The sequence below is a fragment of the Hylobates moloch genome, unplaced genomic scaffold (genome assembly GCF_009828535.3).
Source record: "Hylobates moloch isolate HMO894 unplaced genomic scaffold, HMol_V3 SCAFFOLD_11, whole genome shotgun sequence".
NCBI lineage: Eukaryota > Metazoa > Chordata > Mammalia > Primates > Hylobatidae > Hylobates > Hylobates moloch.
In genome coordinates, this window is record NW_026652286.1 from 27,249,815 (window position 1) to 27,269,722 (window position 19,908).

Below are 19,908 nucleotides of genomic sequence, written 5' to 3' on the forward strand. Positions count from 1 at the left end.
CTTCTGGGCTTAAGCCATCCTCCTGCCTCAGCCAATCAAACTGCTGGGATTACAAGAGTGAGCCACTATCTTTTCTCTTAACATTAGTATTTTGGGGGTTTTGACTAAGAAATTTTCTCTATCCAAAGTCATAAATATATCCCCTTTTATTATCTTCTAAAGCTCTTTTTCTATTTAGAACTTTACTCCACTTGGAACTGATTTCTTTGTTTTCTATGAAGTAGAAGTCTTATTTCTTTTTATTTTCCCCAGTAAGGATATTCAGTTGTTTCACCATCATCCTTTCCTCCCTACTCTGTAGTACCACCTTTACCACAAATCAAGTGACCTTGTGAGTATGGGTTACACAGGTCTGTTTGTCAGTCTTTGCACAAGTAAAACACTGTTTTAATTGCTGTAGTATACTTTATAGTTTGATATCTAGTACACAAAGTCCTCCCACCTTATTCTCTTAAGAGTATACAGGCTGCTTTTGGGCTTCTTTTTCATTTGCCTAAAAAGCTGCTTTTTCAAACTCCACATAAACATGGTTGAGATTTTTGCTGGATTGCATTAAATCTACAGATTAACACGAAGATAACTGACATCTTTACAATGTCTTCCAAACTTCAGACATGGTAATATTATCTCCACTTACTTACAGTATTTCATCAGTTCTAAAATGGACACCTCCCCCAATACTACAATTTTTGAAACTGCAATGTACATTAAAATTGGTGGCCTTGGAGAGTGATATCAGCAAGGGCTGACTAGAAGCCACTAGCACTTGTTCCTTTCACAAAGACAGCAAGAACAATGAAATATACAACTATGTTAACGAAAATAACCCAGGGAGAGCTCTGGAGACATCAGTGGAGTAACAGAAACCCTGGTGAGCACAAAAACTCAGGATGGCCACATAGAGAATGAAAGGAAACACCAGCCTCCTACCACCCCAAACCCCAGCCAGGATCAAGTGGGAATCAGCAGGAACTTCTCCCTATGGCAAGGAGGTAAGCAAGAGGATCCCAGCAACCTCCATCAACACATTGGACATCTACAGACCTCACCACTGGGATCACCTGCAGTCCTGATAGGTAATATGCCAGCTGAAGGAGCTGCCTGGGGTCCAAATAGCCGTGCTCTCCCAAAGGAAACTGACACTCTGTCCTGTCCCCAGTGCCTGTGTGGCTACTGCCATCTTGGAATTGAAACTATGGCTGAAGTGTACCTTGCTTCAGAGGTGAGTAGCCACGGCTCCCCTTCATCTCTAAGGCTAAGCTGCTGAACCACCGCAGTCTGGTGGTCCAACTTCCCCAGGCAGAGCTGTGAGCAGCTGTTACACCCTTACACATAGGGTCAAGCAGAGGTGGAGGCACTCCACCTACGCCTCTCCCACCCCCTCAAGCTGGAGCTGCAGCAGTATGCTGCCTCCTGGGAAAAGAGTACTGGGCCACTCAGAGCAGTAACACCCCTCTGCCATCAGGGTTGAAGCAGTGCCCTGCATCCCAGGAAATGGTGCCTTGGCTGCCCAGAGAAGCCACGACCACGGCAGCTAAGCTGAAGTAGCACCCAGTATCATGAGAAACAGTGCCTGGGCTACCCAGAACAGTAATGCCCCACAGGTCTATGTTGATGTGGCATACTACTCTCTGGCGAATCAGTGACCTGGCTAAGCTAAGCATCTGTGCATCCCAGGGCTGAGCTGATGCAGTATGCTGCATCCCAGAGAAACAAGAGCAGTGGCTGAGCTGAGACACCCCACCTTACACAATGACTCTAGTATCCTGCTTGCCTGAAGCTAGACTAACCCCCACGAGTCCGAGCTGCAGAGACGCCCCTTTCTTAGAGAAGTAGAGCCATCACTGTGCCTTTAGGCCACCTGCCACCCCTAGGGCCCAAATGACAGCTGAGCTCCACCATTCTGGGGTACTTGCTGCTGCTGCACCCAGTCTCACAGAGTCTGGGATACAGCCAACACCCACCATCCCAGTGTCTACAGTCACTACTATACAGTGTACCCTGCTCCCCAGCCCAAACCTCCAGAATATCCCTGCTTCCCCAGGGTCAGGCCAGTGCTGTGGCTTGAACTCCAAGGGTAAAACCACAGTTACAACTGGGCCCTCTGGTTCCAAGCTGTTGGAGGGTGCCTCCATTGTCACAGATCCTAGTTCTGGTGGGAAACGTACATCCAACCCTGCCACAGAGGGTGAATCTGCACCCCAAGACCCAGGTAACACAACAGGTTCATGGGACTCTGATGAAGTACTGTGGCCCCACTGCTGCTCCAAGCACCACTGCTGCTGCTTGTAGACCATGTCAGACCTAACAGCAGGGTCAGCTAAGTCTTCCTATTGTAGGAAAAATGAAAACATGAGGATCTCACAAACTGTTGCAACTGAGTACCTTAAAAACTATGCTGCTGTGGGCCGGGTGTGGTGGCTCACGCCTGTAATCCCAGCACTTTGGGAGGCCGAGGAAGGCGGATCATGAGGTCAGGAGATCGAGACCATCCTGGCTAACATGGCGAAACCCCATCTCTACTAAAAATACAAAAAACTAGCCAGGCGTGGTGGTGGGTGCCTGTAGTCCCAGCTACTCGGGAGGCTGAGGCAGGAGAATGGCGTGAACCAGGGAGGCAGAGCTTGCAGTGAGCCGAGATTGCACCACTGCACTCCAGCCTGGGCGACAGAGTGAGACTCTGTCTCAGAAAAAAAAAAAACAAAAAAACAAAAAAAAAACTATGCTGTTGCCACCACTGCCACAAACTTCTACAGCCTATACCGCTGAGTCATTCATATTATTGCTGATGTTGAACACAGGGCAAGAAGCTGCAAAGAGACTATACCACTGCACCTATCTGGAAACATACTCACCACACCATTCCCAACTGGAACACTAAAACTCATCTACAACAGGCAGAAGTCTTTCCCTTTGCAACACTAGGAAGTCTGGAAAAGGCAATTGCTCCACCAGATGTCTATATCAAAAAAGTTGAATGATTTCAAATACAAAACCTAATGATGCATCTCAAAAAACTAGAAAAGCAAAGTAGAAGGAAAGAAATAACAAAGGTCAGAGCAGAAATGAACAAAATTGAGACTTAAAAAATACAAAAGATCAATAAGAAAACTTAGTTTTTAAAAAAGACAAGCAAAATTGACAAACCATTAGCTAGACTAACCAAGAAAAAGAGAAAACACCAAAATAAATAAAATCAGAAACAAAGAGACATTAAAATAGATACCATAGAATTATAAAGGTTTATTAGAGAGTATGATGAACAACTATATGCTAACAAATTGGAAAACCTAGAGGAAATGGGTACATTCCTGGACACATACAACCAAGACTGAACCAGGAATAGAAAATCTAAACAGAACACAAGTAACTAGATTGAATCTGTAATAAAAAGTCTATCAAAGAAAAATTCAGGACCCGATGCTTTCACTGCTAAATTGTACCAAACACTTAAAGAACTAACACCGATTACTCTCAAACTCTTCCAGAAAATCAAGAGGGGGGATTTCTTCCAAACTCATTCTACGAGGTTAGCATTACATAGATAACAAAATCAGTTAAAGACACTACAAAAAACAAACTGCAGGCCAATATCCCAGATGAACACAGATGTAAAAGTCCTTAACAAAATACAAGCAAACTAAATCTTGTGGCACATCAGAAGATCACCTGCCATGATCAAGTGGGATTCATCCCAGATATGCAAGGATGACAAAATGTACACAAGTCAATAAACATGATACTTCAACAAAATGAAGGACAAAAGCCATATGATCATCTCAAAAGACACAGAAAAGCATCTGATAAAATTCAACATTCCTTCATGATAAATACTCTCAACAAGTTAGGCATAGAAGGAACGTACCTCAACACAATAAAGGCCATCAATGACAAACCCACAACCAAAAACATACTGAATGGGGACAAGTTCAAACCATTTTCTCTTAGATATGGAATAAGACGAGGATGTCCACTTTCACCACTTTTATTCAACATAATACTAGCCAGAGCAATCAGGCAAGAGAAAGAAATAAAGGACATCCAAATTGGAAAGAAGGGAGACAAACTGTTCCTCTTTGAAGACGACATGATCTTATACAGAAAATCTAAAAACCTCTTAGAACTGACAAACACATTCAATAAAGCTGAATGATACAAAATCAATATACAAAAATCAGTAGCATTTCTATACCCAGGGGAAGTAATAAAGAAACCAAGAAAGCAATCCCATTTATATAACTAGAGTAAAATAAAATACTTAGGAACAAGTTTAAACAAAGAGTTGAAAGATCTCTACAATGAAAACTACAAAATACTGATGAAAGAAATTGAAGAGAACACACCAAAAATGGAAAGTCATCCCATGCTTATGAATTGGAAGAATTAATACTGTTGAAATAATCATACTGGCCAAAGTGATTTACAGATTCAGTGTAATTCCTATCAAAATACCAATGACATTCTTCGTAGAAATGAACAACCCTAAAACTTGCACGAAACCACAAAAGATCCTGAATAGCCAAAGTGATCCTGAGCAAAAACAGCAAAGCTGGAGGCATCACAATTCCTGATGTCAACAAGCTATAGTAACCAAAACAGCATGATATTGGCATAAAAGCAGACACATAGACCAAAAGAACAGAATAGAGAACCCAGAAATAAATCCATACATTTAGAGCCAACTGATTTTTGGCAAAGGTACCAAAAACATTCATTGGAGAAGGGATAGTCTCCTCAATTGTTGAGAAAAATGGATATCCATATGCAAACAAAAAAAAAAAGAAAAAAAAATCAAACTAGATCCCTATCTCCTACCATATACAAAAATACTAAAAATGGTCCGAGCGCGGTAATCCTAGTACTTTGGGAGGCTGAGGTGGGTGTCTGGCTTAAGCCCAGGAGTTCAAGACCATCCTGGGCAATATGGCAAAACCCCATCTCTACTAAAAACACAAAAATTAGCTGGGTATAGTAGCGCACACCTGTAGTCCCAGCTCCTCAGGAGACTGGGGTGGAAGGACAGCTTGAGCCCAGGAGGCAGAGGTTGCGGTGAGCTGAGATGGTGCCACTGCACTCCAGCCTGGGCGACAGAAAATAAATAAATTTAAAAAAAAATCAACTAAAAATGGATTAAATATTTAAATGTAAGACTTTAAATTATTAAACTAAAATAGAAGAAAACATAGGGGAAACGCTTCGGCACATTGGTCTGGGCGAAGATTTTGTGGAGAGGATCTCAAAAGCACAAACAACAAAAGCAAAAATAGACAAATGGGATTATACCAAATTAAATAGCTTTTACAAAAAAAATCCCATGCAGATGAGTAGAAGGATCAATATCATTAAAATGGTCACACTGCCCAAAGCAATGTATAGATTCAATGTTATTCCTATCAAACTACCAATGACATTCTTCACAGAACTAGGAAAAACTATTTTAAAATTCATATGGAACCAAAAAACAGCTCAAATAACCAAGGCAATCCTAGGCAAATAGAACAAAACTGGAGGTTTCACGTTTCCCGACTTCAAGCTATACCACAGGGCTACAGTAATAAAAACAGCACAGTACTGGTACAAAAACAGACACATAGACCAATGGAACAGAACAGCGGGCCCAGAAATAAAGCCACACACCCACAACCTTCAATCAGATTGAAGATCACAATCTAATCTTCAACAAAGCTGACAAAAACAAGCAATGAGGATAGGACTCCCTATTCACTAAATGGTGCTGGGACAACTGCCTAGCCATATGCAGAAGACTGAAATTAGACCCCTTCCTTTCAACTCAAGATAGACTAAAGACTTAAATGTAAAACCCAAAACTATAAAAACCCTGAAAGACAACCTAGGCAATACCATCCTGGACATAGGAACAGGCACAGATTTCATGACAAAGATGCCAAAAGTAATTGCAACAAAAGCAAAAATTGACAAATGGGGTTTAATTAAACTAAAGAGCTACTGCACAGCAAAAGAAACCATCAACAGAGTAAACAGACAACCCTTAGAATGCAAGAAAATATTTGCAAACTATGCATCTGACAAGGTCTAATAACCAGCATCTATAAGGAATTTAAACAAATTTATACAAAAAGCAAACAACCCCATTAAAAGGTGGGCAAAGGACATGAAGAGACACTTTTCTAAAAGAGGACATGCATGTGGCCAACAAGCATATGAAGAAAAGCTCAATATCACTGATCATTAGAGAAATGAACACCAAAATCACAATGAGATACCATCTCACACCAGTCAGAATGGCTATTATTAAAAAGTCAAAAAATAACAGTGCTGGCAAGATTGAGGCGAAAAGGGAACACTTAAACACTGTCTGAGTGTGAGTTAGTTCAAACATTGTGGAAAGCAGTATGGTGATTCCTCAAAGAGCTAAAAACAGAACCACCAGGCCAGGTGTGGTGGTGCACACCTATAATCCCAGCACTTTGGGAAGCCGACGTGGGCAGATCACTTGAAGTCAGCAGTTCAAGACCAGCCTGGCCAACATGGTGAAACCTCATCTCTACCAAAAATACAAAAATTAGCCAGCACGGCAGTGTACGTCTGTAGTCCCAGCTACTCGGGAGGCCGAGGTTGGAGAATTGCTTGAACCTGGGGGATGGAGGTTGCAGTGAGACAAGATTGCACCACTGCACTCCAGCCTGGGAGACAGAATGAGACCCTATCTTAAAAAAAACAAAAACAAAACAAAACAGAACTACCATTTGACCCAACAATTCCATTACTGGGTATATACCCAGAGAAATAAAAATCATTCTACCATAAAGAGCAAGATGCACGTGAATGTTCATTGCAGCATTATTCACAATAGCAAAGATAAGGAATTGGGATCAACCTAAACGCCCATCAGTGACAGAGTGGATAAAGAAAATGGTGGCACAGATACGCCATGGAATACTATGCAGCCATAAAAAAGAACGAGATCATGTCTTTTGTGGGAACATGGATGGAGCTGGAGGCCATTATGTTTAGCAAACTAATGCAGGAACAGAAAACCAAATACCACATGTTCTCACTTGTAAGTGGGAGCTAAATGATGAGAACTCACGAATACAAGAAGGGAACAACAGACACTGGGGCCTACTTGAGGGTAGAGGTTAGGAGAAGGGAGATGAGTAAAAAAAAATAACTATTGGGTACTAGGCTTAGTACCTAGGTGATGAAATAATTTGTACAACAAACCCCCATGGCACAAGTTATTGTCTAAATAACAAACCTGTATATGTACTCCCAGATCTGAAAGAAAAAAAAAAAGCCACTAAAAAAGTAAATAGTTTCTGCACAGCAAAGAAAACAACAGAGTGAAGAGACAATCTGCAGAATGGGAGAAAATATTTGCAAATTATTTATCCAGTAAGAGATTAATATCCAGAATATATGAAGAACTCAACAGCAAAAACCCAAATAATCTGATCAAAAATGGGCAAATAAACTGAATAGACATCTCTCAAAAGAAGACATATAAAAGGCCAACAGGTATATTAAAAAATGCTCAACATTACTAATCATCAGGAAAATGCAAACAAATTATAATGTGATATTATTTCATGCCAGTTAGAACGGCTGTTATCAAAAAGACAAAATAAGGATGCAAGGATGCAGAGAAGGAGAATTCTTATACACTGTTGGTAAGAATATAAATTAGTACAGCCATTATGAAAAAGAGTAAAGAGGTTCCTCAAAAAACTAAAAATAGAACTATTATACGATCCAGCAATCACACTACCGGGTATACATATTCAAAGGAAAGGAAAACAGTATGTCAAAGAAGTGTCTGTACTCCCACGTTTCTAACAGCACTATTCACAATAGCCAAGATATAGAATCAACCTAAGTGTCTATTAAAAGTTGAATGGACAAAATATAATGTGGCATATATACACAATATACAGTTTACAGGAGATAATTTGTATTTATAATAAATGCTTATGTGTCTACAAATGCAAGCTGTAAATTTGAAGGGTTTACTTTTACTCCCAGGTAGAAGTAAACAGTATTACTGATAAAATATTTTTAAGTTGTTACATAATTTTAGAGTTTAAAATAAAAATTAACAAATATTTTGTGTTCTCTGAGGGATTACCTGAAAAATGTTTGTAAGGGCAGTTGATTCACGTTCCTGAATAACTTAACCTTTTAATATTCATGATTAGAATACTTTGTAAGTTATCGAAGACAATAAAAGAAAGGCTAGGAAGTGGTTAAGAGCATAGACAAGAACAAAAGTATAGATTATAAGACCAAAATAATTATACACAAGGGACCTATTAATTATATTTCTATTCTCTTTGCTTTCATTTCATTCTTGATTCAGATGTTAGCATATCTATGAAAAAATATGAACCACAATTTTCCTTTCAATGTTCAAGTACTATAAATATCTCCCTGTTAATACTTAACAGTACTGGAAAATAGTACTGCGGAATGGGAATTTTATATTTTATCTAAAATTATTAGGCATTGTCAGCACTACCTAAAAATTGTTTCCAAGGCAGCAAACTGAGAATTATGCTTGAAATATACATAAAGTACATTTTGATTCAACTAACGTTAAGAAAAATACCAAGAATACCCCAAATCCCAATAACTCACATCCATCAGCTTACTTTCATACTTCTGCACACCAACTACAGACGCACAGACAGTCAGTTAGTAAATGCTAGACATGGAAAGAGAAAGTCTTCTGCTTTTACAGAGGGCTGTAAGCAAGGGAGAAGCCCTAAGAATGTTCTTCCTCCAAGAATTAATATTCTTTATTTCATGTATATGATTATTTTCAACTGTTATTTATTGAATTAGCTAGTGTAGTAGCTCACTCATGAGTTACAGAGTACTTAAAAGTTTGCATAACTTTCAAAATGAATAGCTAAATTATTGAGATCTTATGTGCCAGAAACTGTTCTAAGAAATTTGCATGTATTAATTCATTTAATCTTCACAAAAAACCTTATGAAATAGGTAATACTGTTATTTTCATTTTATAGAGAAGGAAACTGAGGCACAGAGAGGTAACATGCCCAAGAATGGAGGTAGTTTGCTTCTGGAGCAACATTCTTAACCCTGTCATATTACTATCTCCATGCCTTCATGTGCTGTACATAAAATTATAAATGTCTGAGGCCAGCGAATTTCTCTCTGGGAACGTTCTCTTACAATTTTACAATTCACATTCCGTCATCATTTACTAATGCTAAGCCTCGTGGACTTAGTTTATGTGTTTGCAAAGTTATGCTGAAAACATAGAGGAAATACAGCAATACCAAATGAGTCAATTTGGCTTACTGAGTCGGAATTAGGGATGCTTATTTTGAACAGTTTTATTAAGCAGGCAGAAATAAGAAGCAATAAAGAACAGCTCTCAAAACAAGAACTTCTATTGGTAGACTAAAATGTAAAAAATGAGGACACATACACAAAGACATAGGTATTAACATCTTCCAGGGATTAAACTGTTTACATTTAACTGAAACATTTTGTCAAACAGAAATTCCATCTGATAAAAATGACAATGTAGAGCATGAGGACTATAGTTAGTAATATTGTATTGTATGTGAAAAATGTCCTAAGAGAATAGATTTTAGGTGCTCTGATTACATACACAAAGACAGGTAAGTATGTGAGATGACAGACATGTTAATTTGACAGCAGTAATAATCTCACTGTGTAAATCAAAACATCATGTTGTACACCTTAAATATATAAAATAAAAAGAAAACTTCACTTAAATAAAAACAAAAATGAAAATATAAAATTAAAGGCAAGCCTAAAACTGGAAATCTGTTAATGAAAGCCAAGTGATCGTTTATTAAATAACATGCTAACAGCAATAATTTAGCTTTTAAAATTACATTCTTATCTAGAAAAACCTTCCAAAATAAAGACAAAAATTCATGAACAGGTGCAGACTAGAAACATATTTAGATTAAGCCATGGAATAGTTAGGGGACCACAGTAGAAGAAAACAGATGTACATCTCTGCAATATATGATTTCTACATTGCTATACTGGATTACACATCCATTAAACATCTGTGCCCAATTCTGGAGGGTATATTCCATTTTTATCTTTCCTTGTTGAAAATACTTGTAAAAAGAGAAAAAAAAATGCTTAACCATGGCTTAATGGCTTATTCTAGATTTTTGCATCCTTATTATGTTGTATGTAAAAAATAAAAAAGACAGGAGTCTGTGCAATTTAAGTTTAAAATGGTGGTTCATGAAAATGTGGCTACAGATTTAAAACAGTTCTTTACCATTTGCCTACTGTTTCAGCCAATGTGCCCAAAACAAGGAGGATAAAGTTTAGAAAGCATACCTGCCCTTTGTTTAATTATGTAATTAATGTTTTCCAGCTTCTCAAATCAAAAATCCTAATGAAAGTACCAAATAAAGTTAGGGACTTCTAGGATTTAGAAGATACCATAAATGATATTTCCAATCCACAAAGATGATTGAAAATAATTTAGCACAAGACTTCTTACGCCTTAAATGCAAATTTCACTAGAGAAATAAGGCCATCCAGAGCTGACTGCCATTGAATAACTGCCATAAGTTTAGTGTCCAATGCCCCACCTAGAGCACTTAAAACAGTTGCTAGACTTCAACTCACTTAAAACAAGGAAAGGCAGACAGTGAGATAATGCAAATGCTTAAGTAACACCTTTGTGGTGAGGAGGAAGAAAAGTTCTTAGTTATCCCTTCCTGGATACACTGATTTGTTTTTCATTACTGGCTTCGAAGAACCTTGGCTCCTTTCATCTCAGACTCCAGTGACTCCAGTGACTGCCTTCCTGATGAAGAGAGAGGTCTTACCCGACCAACGCTCTAAAGTGAAAGGTGTTCTTTATTTCAGTTAGAGCAAGGGTCCCCAACCCCAAGCCAGGGATGGGTACTGGTCCGTGGCCTGTTAGGACCTGGACTACACAGCAAGAGGTGAGTGGCAGGCCAGCATTACCACCGGAGCTCCGCCTCCTGTCAGATCAGCAGTGGCATTAGATTCTCCTAGGAGCGTGAACCCTACTGTGAACTGCCCAAGTGAGGGATCTAGACTGTATGCTCCTGATGAGAATCTAATGATGTGAGGTGGAACAGTTTTATCCTGAAACCATCCCATCCCCATCCCCCAATCCATGGGAAAACTGTCTTCCATGAAACTGGACACTGGTGCCAAGAAGCCTGGGGACTACTGAGTTACAAACTAGGAAAAGAGAAACCATAAAAGCTATTTAAAATAGAGGAATAGAGGAAAATTAATGTCAAAAGTCACTTATACAGAGGATAAAAGATATGAGCAGTCATCAAGAGAGTGAGACAACCAGACTTGATAATGCCCAGAAGTAACTAGCATTCCTAGGCTACTGCTACAAGAACCCAGGGCTGGGGTTGCACAGTGGATGCTGGAATTACAGCATGCCTTTCCGGTGGGAAGTGGAACCACAAAAGAAACAGCTTTTGCCAGCAACACACTAGAGATAAAGAAGGGAAGAAATGCCCTGGCTTCTCCCTTTCTTAAATCTTGGGAGATTTAGTGTTTCTAGTGTTTCCCATTGGGTTCCCCAAACTCAGTAGAAGTTAGCCATCATTGGAGCTTGGGAAAGGCAGCCTGCAGGGTTAGCCCTCCTCAGTACAGAAGAAAGCAGAAGCCCTCCTTAGTACACAAGATAGCAAAATGGATTCCAGTACAACTTTCAATAAAGTTCACATCATAAAGACAATCTCATGAATTCATTCAATCCAGCTAACTGCAGTTATTAAACCAGTTGGCTGTAAGATATCAATTGCATATTAATAATTCTAGATCATCTTTCAGATTTGGAAGAGAAAAATCCTAGAACATCAATATCCAAAAGTATAATTCTGCTAGGCAGAGCAAGAACTATCCCATTAGTTATTGTAATCAGATATATAATAATGTTCAACTGAGGTAATAGGAAGTTTGGACAAGTCTTTCTTTTGGTTTGCCTATAAAGTCTATTTTGGAGTAATTTAAAAGATGCATTTTCTAAGAAGAGTAAAATATACAGCATAAACTATTTAAAATTCTTGTCAAGTAGATGCCTCAAATATGCTTTCTCGGAAGCATCTTTTCATAATCTTTAAAGAAATGTTACATTTTTAATTCAAATCTACTCTTTCAATTCATGAGAAATCAGAGTGCTGATACAAATTCTTTGCTGTGAGAATATTGATATTGTGACTAAAGGTTGTTTAAGGCCAATCTTAGCATTAAAAAAAAAATCAACATACTGTTTCACATACAAAATAGTAACTGTCAACTGTGACTGTCATCAGCTCTAGACTGGAACTCCCTACACTACTACATTAAATCTAAATATTCCAAAAGTTCCTTGAAACATTTATTTCACTAGGATTATAACTATGTTTATTCAAAATTTATAAAAGATTATAAAGCAAAACTCACTGTTTTCAAAATTTTTTGATAAATTTTATGAAAATATATCTACCAAATAGAACTTTAAGGAAAAAACTTATTTCAAAATAATTTTAAAATCTTTATTAGAAATACTATCCAGTTTATTTCTGTCAAATTGACATATCAGTAAGTCAAATCAGCTGTCAAATACATTTTTTTTTTTTCGAGGTGGAGTCTCGCTCTGTCACCCAGGTTGGAGTGCAGTGGCCTGATTTTGGGTCACTGCAACCTCCACCTCCTGGGTTCAAGCCATTCTCCTGCCTCAGCCTCCCAAGTAGCTGGGATTACAGGTGCCTGCCACCATGCCCAGCTAATTTTTGTATTTTTAGTAGAGATGGGGTTTCATCATGTTGGCCAGGCTGGTCTCAAACTCCTGACCGCAGGTGATCCACCTGCCTCAGCCTCCCAAAGTGCTGGGATTACAGGTGTGAGCCACCATACCCAGTCTCCATTAATTTTATTTTCCATGTATTTAAAAATAAATATTCTGTCTTGACTCAAGATTTCAACAGCAAATTATAAAGCTATGTAACATACCTTCCTTTTATTATTTCAATAATAGCAATAAATTCTATTTTATGTGATAATGGACATTGATTACATGGCCCAACAGATTAGAAAGATAGGACATTTAGTATGATAATGGTGGCAATATCACGTTAATTTTGATGAAACAGTCCTGATAAGTTTTTATTAGTCCCTGGGGGCTTTCAGGCAAACACTTAGGTATCTAAAACTTAGAAAGTAGAAAAATAATTTATTAGGATTTTTAAGATAAAAAAGATAATTTATCACTTTTTAAAGATTATGAATAGCCAATAAATAAGGGTCATTTCAGAAGAAACTACAGTAAGAAGACTGTATCTATTTTTTTAAATTACACATTATAGTATCTAATATAGCTATTTAAAAAATAATGTCACCATTCTGCCATGTATCAAATATAATTAAATTCATGAAAACTATTATCTTATTCATTACTTTAAAAAAGTTTTTTCATTTTACCAATGAAAGTAGTTTTTTCTGTAAACACTCACCATCCACTCAGATATGATAACATCTACTTTTTCTACAGGAAGATGAACTTCTTCAATTTTTCCTTTAATTAGTGTAATAGTATCTTCAAGTTTATTTAGTCTGAAAATTATCAAAATGAATTAGATTAGTAGGTTAAACAGATTCTGAAGGCTAGTTAAATTACATAATTTTTTGCCAACAACTCGTATTGTTTTGTGGGACAAAAAAGTATTTCAATCAAAGTTTAGTTGTTCTTTGGACATTATAATTATTTTATGGTTACTCCATGAACGCCCAAAGATGTTTCTGGTTAATATGGCAATACAGTGAACCAATATTTAAAATCTGAGTTTGAAAAGAAATCCAAATTTTATCAAGAATAACATGTCGATGAAGTTACATGTCTTTAAAACAACAACACAGTGGTGAAGACAGACATATAAGACATATAAAAGTATGGTTTAAAGGGAAGTGGTGTGTCTGTCATAGGGGTGAGAGAATTTGAAGCCCCAAGCCCCTAATTTAAGCCCCAGATTCTCTAGCATTTGTCAGCTATGTGATCTTCACCAAATTTTTAAGTAATTTCGTTGAGCCTGTGCTACTCCTGTATAAAAGAGAATAATACTGACCCTATTTACTTCACAGGCTATTAAGAGGATCAAATACTTGTGAAAGCTATACATGTATCTATAAACAATAATGACACTATCATCAACAACAAAACATTAAGTGTTATATAAAACCTGAAATCCTATCACTATCAAAAATTATTTAACCTTGACCAGTGATATTCATTAGACGTTTTTATACACTTGATCATAAGATTAGCAATATTTCCCCTTCTTCTGTAATATGAAACAACAGTTATTTTCACAAAGGTGAATGTAAGCTGCTGGTTAAGTTTACATCTGATTAATAAATTCCCAATTCTCAGAATGTACATTGTAACTATAGAGGATTTTTTTCCTGCATCAAAGAAGAAATTGTCCCCCCTTAACTTCATTGGGTATTATTTACAAACAATTCAGTGCACTCATTTTAGGGTAATTTTGTTAAATTCTGAAAAACAGATACTTTGTTGACCACAATCATATATAGAACACTTCCTCTTCCCCCAAAGATTAGTGCCCATTTCCAGAAAATCTCCCCATCCACAAGAAACCACTGATTTTCTTTCTTTCATTATATATTAGAGTTGCATTTTACAGAGTTTCATACTAACAGAATCGTGCTGATTATTTTTGTGCCTGGCTTCCTCCGATAAGCATGATACATTTTTAGTTTCATGTATGCTTTTGTGTATATCAGTAGTTTGTTTGTTCCTTGCTACTGCTGAGTAGTATTCCACCACATGGATAAATCACAATTTTGTTTATACATTCATCTGTGTATGTAATTCTGGATTGCTTCTAGCTTTGGACCGTAATGAATAAAGCTGGTATAAACATCTGTGTATAAGCAGAATTGCTCCATCAAATGGTAGTGTATATCTAACTTTTTAAATAAACCACCAACTTGTTTTACAAAGCATATAAACAATTTGACATTTCCAGCAGTAATACATGTGCATTCCTGTTGCTTCACATCCTTGTTAATACTCACTATTGTTGATCTTCGAAATTTTCACTGTGTAGAAAGAATTCATTGTGGTTATAAAGTGCATTTTCCTAATGATCAAGCATTTTTCCTACGCTTGCTTGCCATATTCCCATGTCTTCTTTTGTTTGAATCTTTTGCCCATTTAAAACATCAGGTCAGTTGTATTCTTTATTTATTTATTTATTTATTTATTGTAAAGACAGGGTCTCACTCTGTTGCCCAGGTTAGAATGCAGTGGTACAATCACAGCTCAATGTAGCCTCAACCTCTCTCAAGCTCAAGTGCTCCTCTCACCTCAGACTCCTGAGTAGCTGGGACTACAGGTACGTGACACCATGCCTGGCTAATATTTGTGTTCTTTGTAGAGATGGGGTTTCTTTATGTTGTGGCTGGTCTCAAACAATCAACCTACCTCAGCCTCCCAAAGTGCTGGGATTACAGGCATGAGCCACCACAGTTAGCCCAGTTGTATTCTTATTACTGAATTCTAAGAGTTCTTTATATATTCTGGATACAAATTCTGTCAGATTTATGTACAGTGAATAATTCTGCCATACTGTGGTTGGTTCTTAATTTTTTAAATGGTATGTTTTGAAGAGCTAAAGTTTTTAACTTTGATAAAGACCAACTTATCATTTTTTTTCTTTTATGGTTCATGCTTTTGGTGACATATTTAAGGAACCTTTGCCTACACCAAATACTTCACCTACGTTTTCTCCTAAAATGTTTTCAGTTTTCATTTCAGTTAATTTTCTCATATGTATCGTGTTCATTTTTCCCCCATATCAATAACTACTGATACAGTGTTGAAAAAACTTTGTTGGACAGACTATCAACAGTGACAGTTTCAACGTTGTTGGGAAAACTATCACTAACTTATGGAATTACTTTGATATCTTTGTCAAAAACAACCATGTATGTGTGGATTTATTTCTGGACTTTCAATTCTGCCCCCAAACTTAGATGTGTATCCTTATGCCAATACAACACTTTCTTGATTACTATAGCTTAACATCCAGCCAAGAAATTTGATAGTGTACCTCCTTAAAGTTTATTCTTTTTAAAAATCCTTCTGGTTATTCTTGATCATTTGCACTCCCATATCCATTTTTTTTTTTTTTTGAGATGGAGTCTTGCATTGTCGCCCAGGCTGGAGTGCCGTGGCGTGATCTCGGCTCACTGCAAGCTCCGCCTCCCAGGTTCATGCCATTCTCCTGCCTCAGCCTCCCGAGTAGCTGGGACTACAGGCACCCGCCACCATGCCCAGCTAATTTTTTGTATTTTTAGTAGAGATGGGGTTTCACTGTGTCAGCCAGGATGGTCTCGATCTCCTAACCTCGTGATCCACCCGCCTCGGCCTCCCAAAGTGCTGGGTTTACAGGCATGAACCACCGTGCCTGGCCTTTTTTTTTTTTTTTTTAAAGAGAGAATCTCACTCTGTTAGGCTGGGGTGCAGTTGTGTGATCATGGCTCACTGTAACCTCAAACTCCCGGGATCAAGATAATTTTTTGGAACTGATAAAAAGCATTAAGCCACAGACAAAAGTAATCCAATGAATCTCAAGACTAAATTTTTAAAAATCTTTAATACTTAAAAAAATCAGAGGAAAAAATCAACAAAGGCAAATTATCTTCAATGGAATAACAATTGTTCTGACAGGTGACTTCTTAATAGCAACGACGAAAGCCATAGATAGTAGAATATCACCAATGAACTAGGCAAACCTTTTCTTAAACTGCCGAAGTAAAAATATTTTAGACTTACAGGACATATGATCTCTGTTGCAACTATTCAACTGCTATTACTGTGTGAAAGAGGCAATAGACAATATGTAAACAAAAAGGCCCAGCTGTGTTCCAGCTTTACTCACAAAAACAGGTAGCTGGCCCATGGACTGAGGTTTACCAACCCCTGTACAACAATATTACTGCCAATGTAGAATTCTATATGTAGAGAAAAATATCTCCCAGAATTATAGGCAAAATACACTTCAGACCAACAAACAACAATCTCTTTGGCTACTGACATAAATGTACAATGAACGAAATATTAAAAAATTAGTTCAAGAAGAAGAAAACTGGTCCTAGATGGTCAGGGAAAAAGGAAGAAATGAGAGAAGCGAATGGACATACATGGGTGAGTGAATACGTAAGATCAGAGTGTCAAATCTAACTCACCTGAACCAGAGATCTTACCCAGTGTCAAGCTTTACAAATAATTTTTAAAATACAGGGAATCAGGAAGTCCAGACTAAGAGATTTGGGATATTAAAAGCAGCTGCTTCAGTCCTTCCTTCCCTATATGAGCTACACAATCTCTGGCCCAGAGTAGAAAAGGTCTTCAAATGGGGTGGATGGGTTATCAATTCACACAGAAAGAAGCCTTGCTCTGTATGACAGGTTGATCCCTACTTCTTCTGAGTCTCCTAATTGCCTGTACCTTTGAAATTATTAATAAAGTTTAAAACTGAGTAATCTCTCTTGGTAATATTGGGTAATTAGGTTCACGTGTGTCTGACTTGAAACTATGTTAGCTCAGGACGGTGCTGTGCGCAGGACCCTCTTGCAGACCTATGAATCACAAAGGCTGAAGAATGTTTTTAGCCAGAAAAGGAAAGAATTAAAAAAAAAAAAAAAAACTGGCAGAGGATTGAATCCTAGGATGTTTGCCTACCTAACCTTGGTAGGAAATGGCAAGATTTAGAGAACTAGCTAGTGGACTGATAGGGAATAGTACGCAGAGGGGAAGATTGTGAAAAATCCCATTCTCTGGCTGTTACTAGTTTCTAATAAATGTCAGTCCTTTTAAAGAGGAAATGGTGGCAAGAGAGAGTTTTTCCTCTCACTGAAAGACCTTACGCTTTTATGTCTACCTGGAAAAATGAAGTATTCAATAGGAAAGTAATGAACTTAAAACTATGAGTTGTCACAAAGACAATGCAGACAGAGGACAAGTTTTGGGGACTACTATGTTCTGAGAGTATTCAGTAAAAAACAAAAGAAACTGTTTTACAGAGAAACACCAGAAAAGCCTGGTGATTCACTATTGGCATAAACTCTCAACATTTACTACTGGCATAAATTCTCAGAATTAACAATCAGGGAAAAACACATCACTTACTTTACATACTACTGAGTAGAAGGGACAAATGGCTTGATGACTGATCCCCAAGTGGCTGTGAAGAGATTCTTCCAGGTGGTATGACAACCAATCTGCTACAGTGAGTAAAAGCAGGATTGCAGCATACCTACCCCAAGAGGGGTAACTGCCATACTCTCTTCCCCACATAGAAAGCAAACAGTCCTTCTGAAGGAGTAGGCATGCTAGGAGTGCAACTGAACTTAGATAGACTTTATGATAACAACAGAATTTAATGCTATGGACAAAGGTGACAATATATGTAGAAATTAGCAACTCCCCTTTCTCGAGTACTTTATGTAATCTTACCATTAGGAGGCCAAGAGAATATTCAGGAGGCACTGTCTCATTGACTGGCTCAGTTAACAAGCATGGGGCCTACATGATGTTTTTAACATAGAAAGGAAAAGGAAAATCAACGAGAGGAAAGAAAGGACAAGGGAACAAATAACCAGCTCATTGAGAAGGACTCAATGGTTTTTGAAAAATGATGTAAAAAAGAGAAATTGGATGAGGGTTCTACGAAGAAATTATTAACAAGCTTTGTAGAGGACAGTTCAAATCCTGGTGGTCATTAAGGGTTTTTGGAGACTTATTCTTTGCATAAGTGATTACAGAAAACAATAAAACAAAAGATACCTGAGAAATATATGGCAAGGAGATAATGATCAAGGTCAGAAGGTGGTGGGGAGGAAGAAATTGTAACAGCTGACCCATGATTCACAGCCAACATTTATTGGGGGATGCTCATACCCAGGGTGAATTTTCCATTTAAAGTGACTTAATGTCCTTGCATTGTCTGGGAGGAGGTTAAAAATATTAACAATAGGCCAGGAGTGGTGGCTAACGCTTATAATACCAGCATCTTGAGAGGCCAAGACAGGAGGATTGCTTGAGCCCAGGAGTTCAAGACCAGCCTAGGCAACATAGGAAGAACTTGTTTCTACAAAAAATAAACAAACTAGCCAGGCATGGTGGCGTGCACCTGTGGTCCCGCCTACTCGAGAGGCAAGGTGGGAGGATCACTTGGGCCTGGGAGGTCAAGGCTGCAGTGAAGACATGATTTTGCCACTGCACTCCAGCCTGGATGACAAAGTAAGACCCTGTCTCAAAAAAACAAACAAAAAATAATAATAATAAGCTGATTAATTATGTATTCAGCATCTTGATACTTTTACTGTAATTTGTTTATAGCTTCTTTCTAATGTCTGTATTCATAAGCATACATAAACACAAAAAGTTTTGTTTTTTCATATCCAATTCTTATACTTCTCTTTTTATCATACTAGTGCACTGGCTACGATCTCCTTTATGGTGTTGGATAGAAGAGGTGATGAAAGGTATCCTTGTCCTGTTCCTGAACTTAAAGAGAATGCTTTCAATGCTTCATCACAATACTGGTTGCAGGTTTTGTTTTTATAGATATTCTGTATCAGCAGTCCCCAACCCTTTTGGCACCAGGGACCAGTTTCATGGAAGATAATCTTTCCATGGACCTGGGGGTGGGAGATGGTTTTGGGATGAAACTGCTACCTCAGATCATCAGGTATTAGGTTCTTGTAAGGAATGCACAACCTAGATCCCTCGCATATGCAGTTCGCAATAGCGTCTGCACTCCGTGAAAATCTAATGCCCCCATTGATCTTACAGAAGGCAGCGCTCAGGCGATAATGTTCACTCACCCACTGCTCACCTCC

At 37.9% G+C, this 19,908-nt stretch overlaps 1 protein-coding gene across 2 annotated transcripts in view; it reads right to left on the reverse strand.

Annotated features, from left to right (window-relative positions):
• The window catches only part of PRMT3 (protein arginine methyltransferase 3), a 127,650-nt gene that overhangs the window by 69,752 nt on the left and 37,990 nt on the right, over positions 1–19,908 (reverse strand). For both annotated transcript variants that reach the window (XM_032166407.2, XM_058446547.1), the window contains one exon: positions 13,494–13,593. In XM_032166407.2, the coding sequence (XP_032022298.1) occupies positions 13,494–13,593 (100 nt within the window). The remainder of the gene's footprint in view (positions 1–13,493; positions 13,594–19,908) is intronic.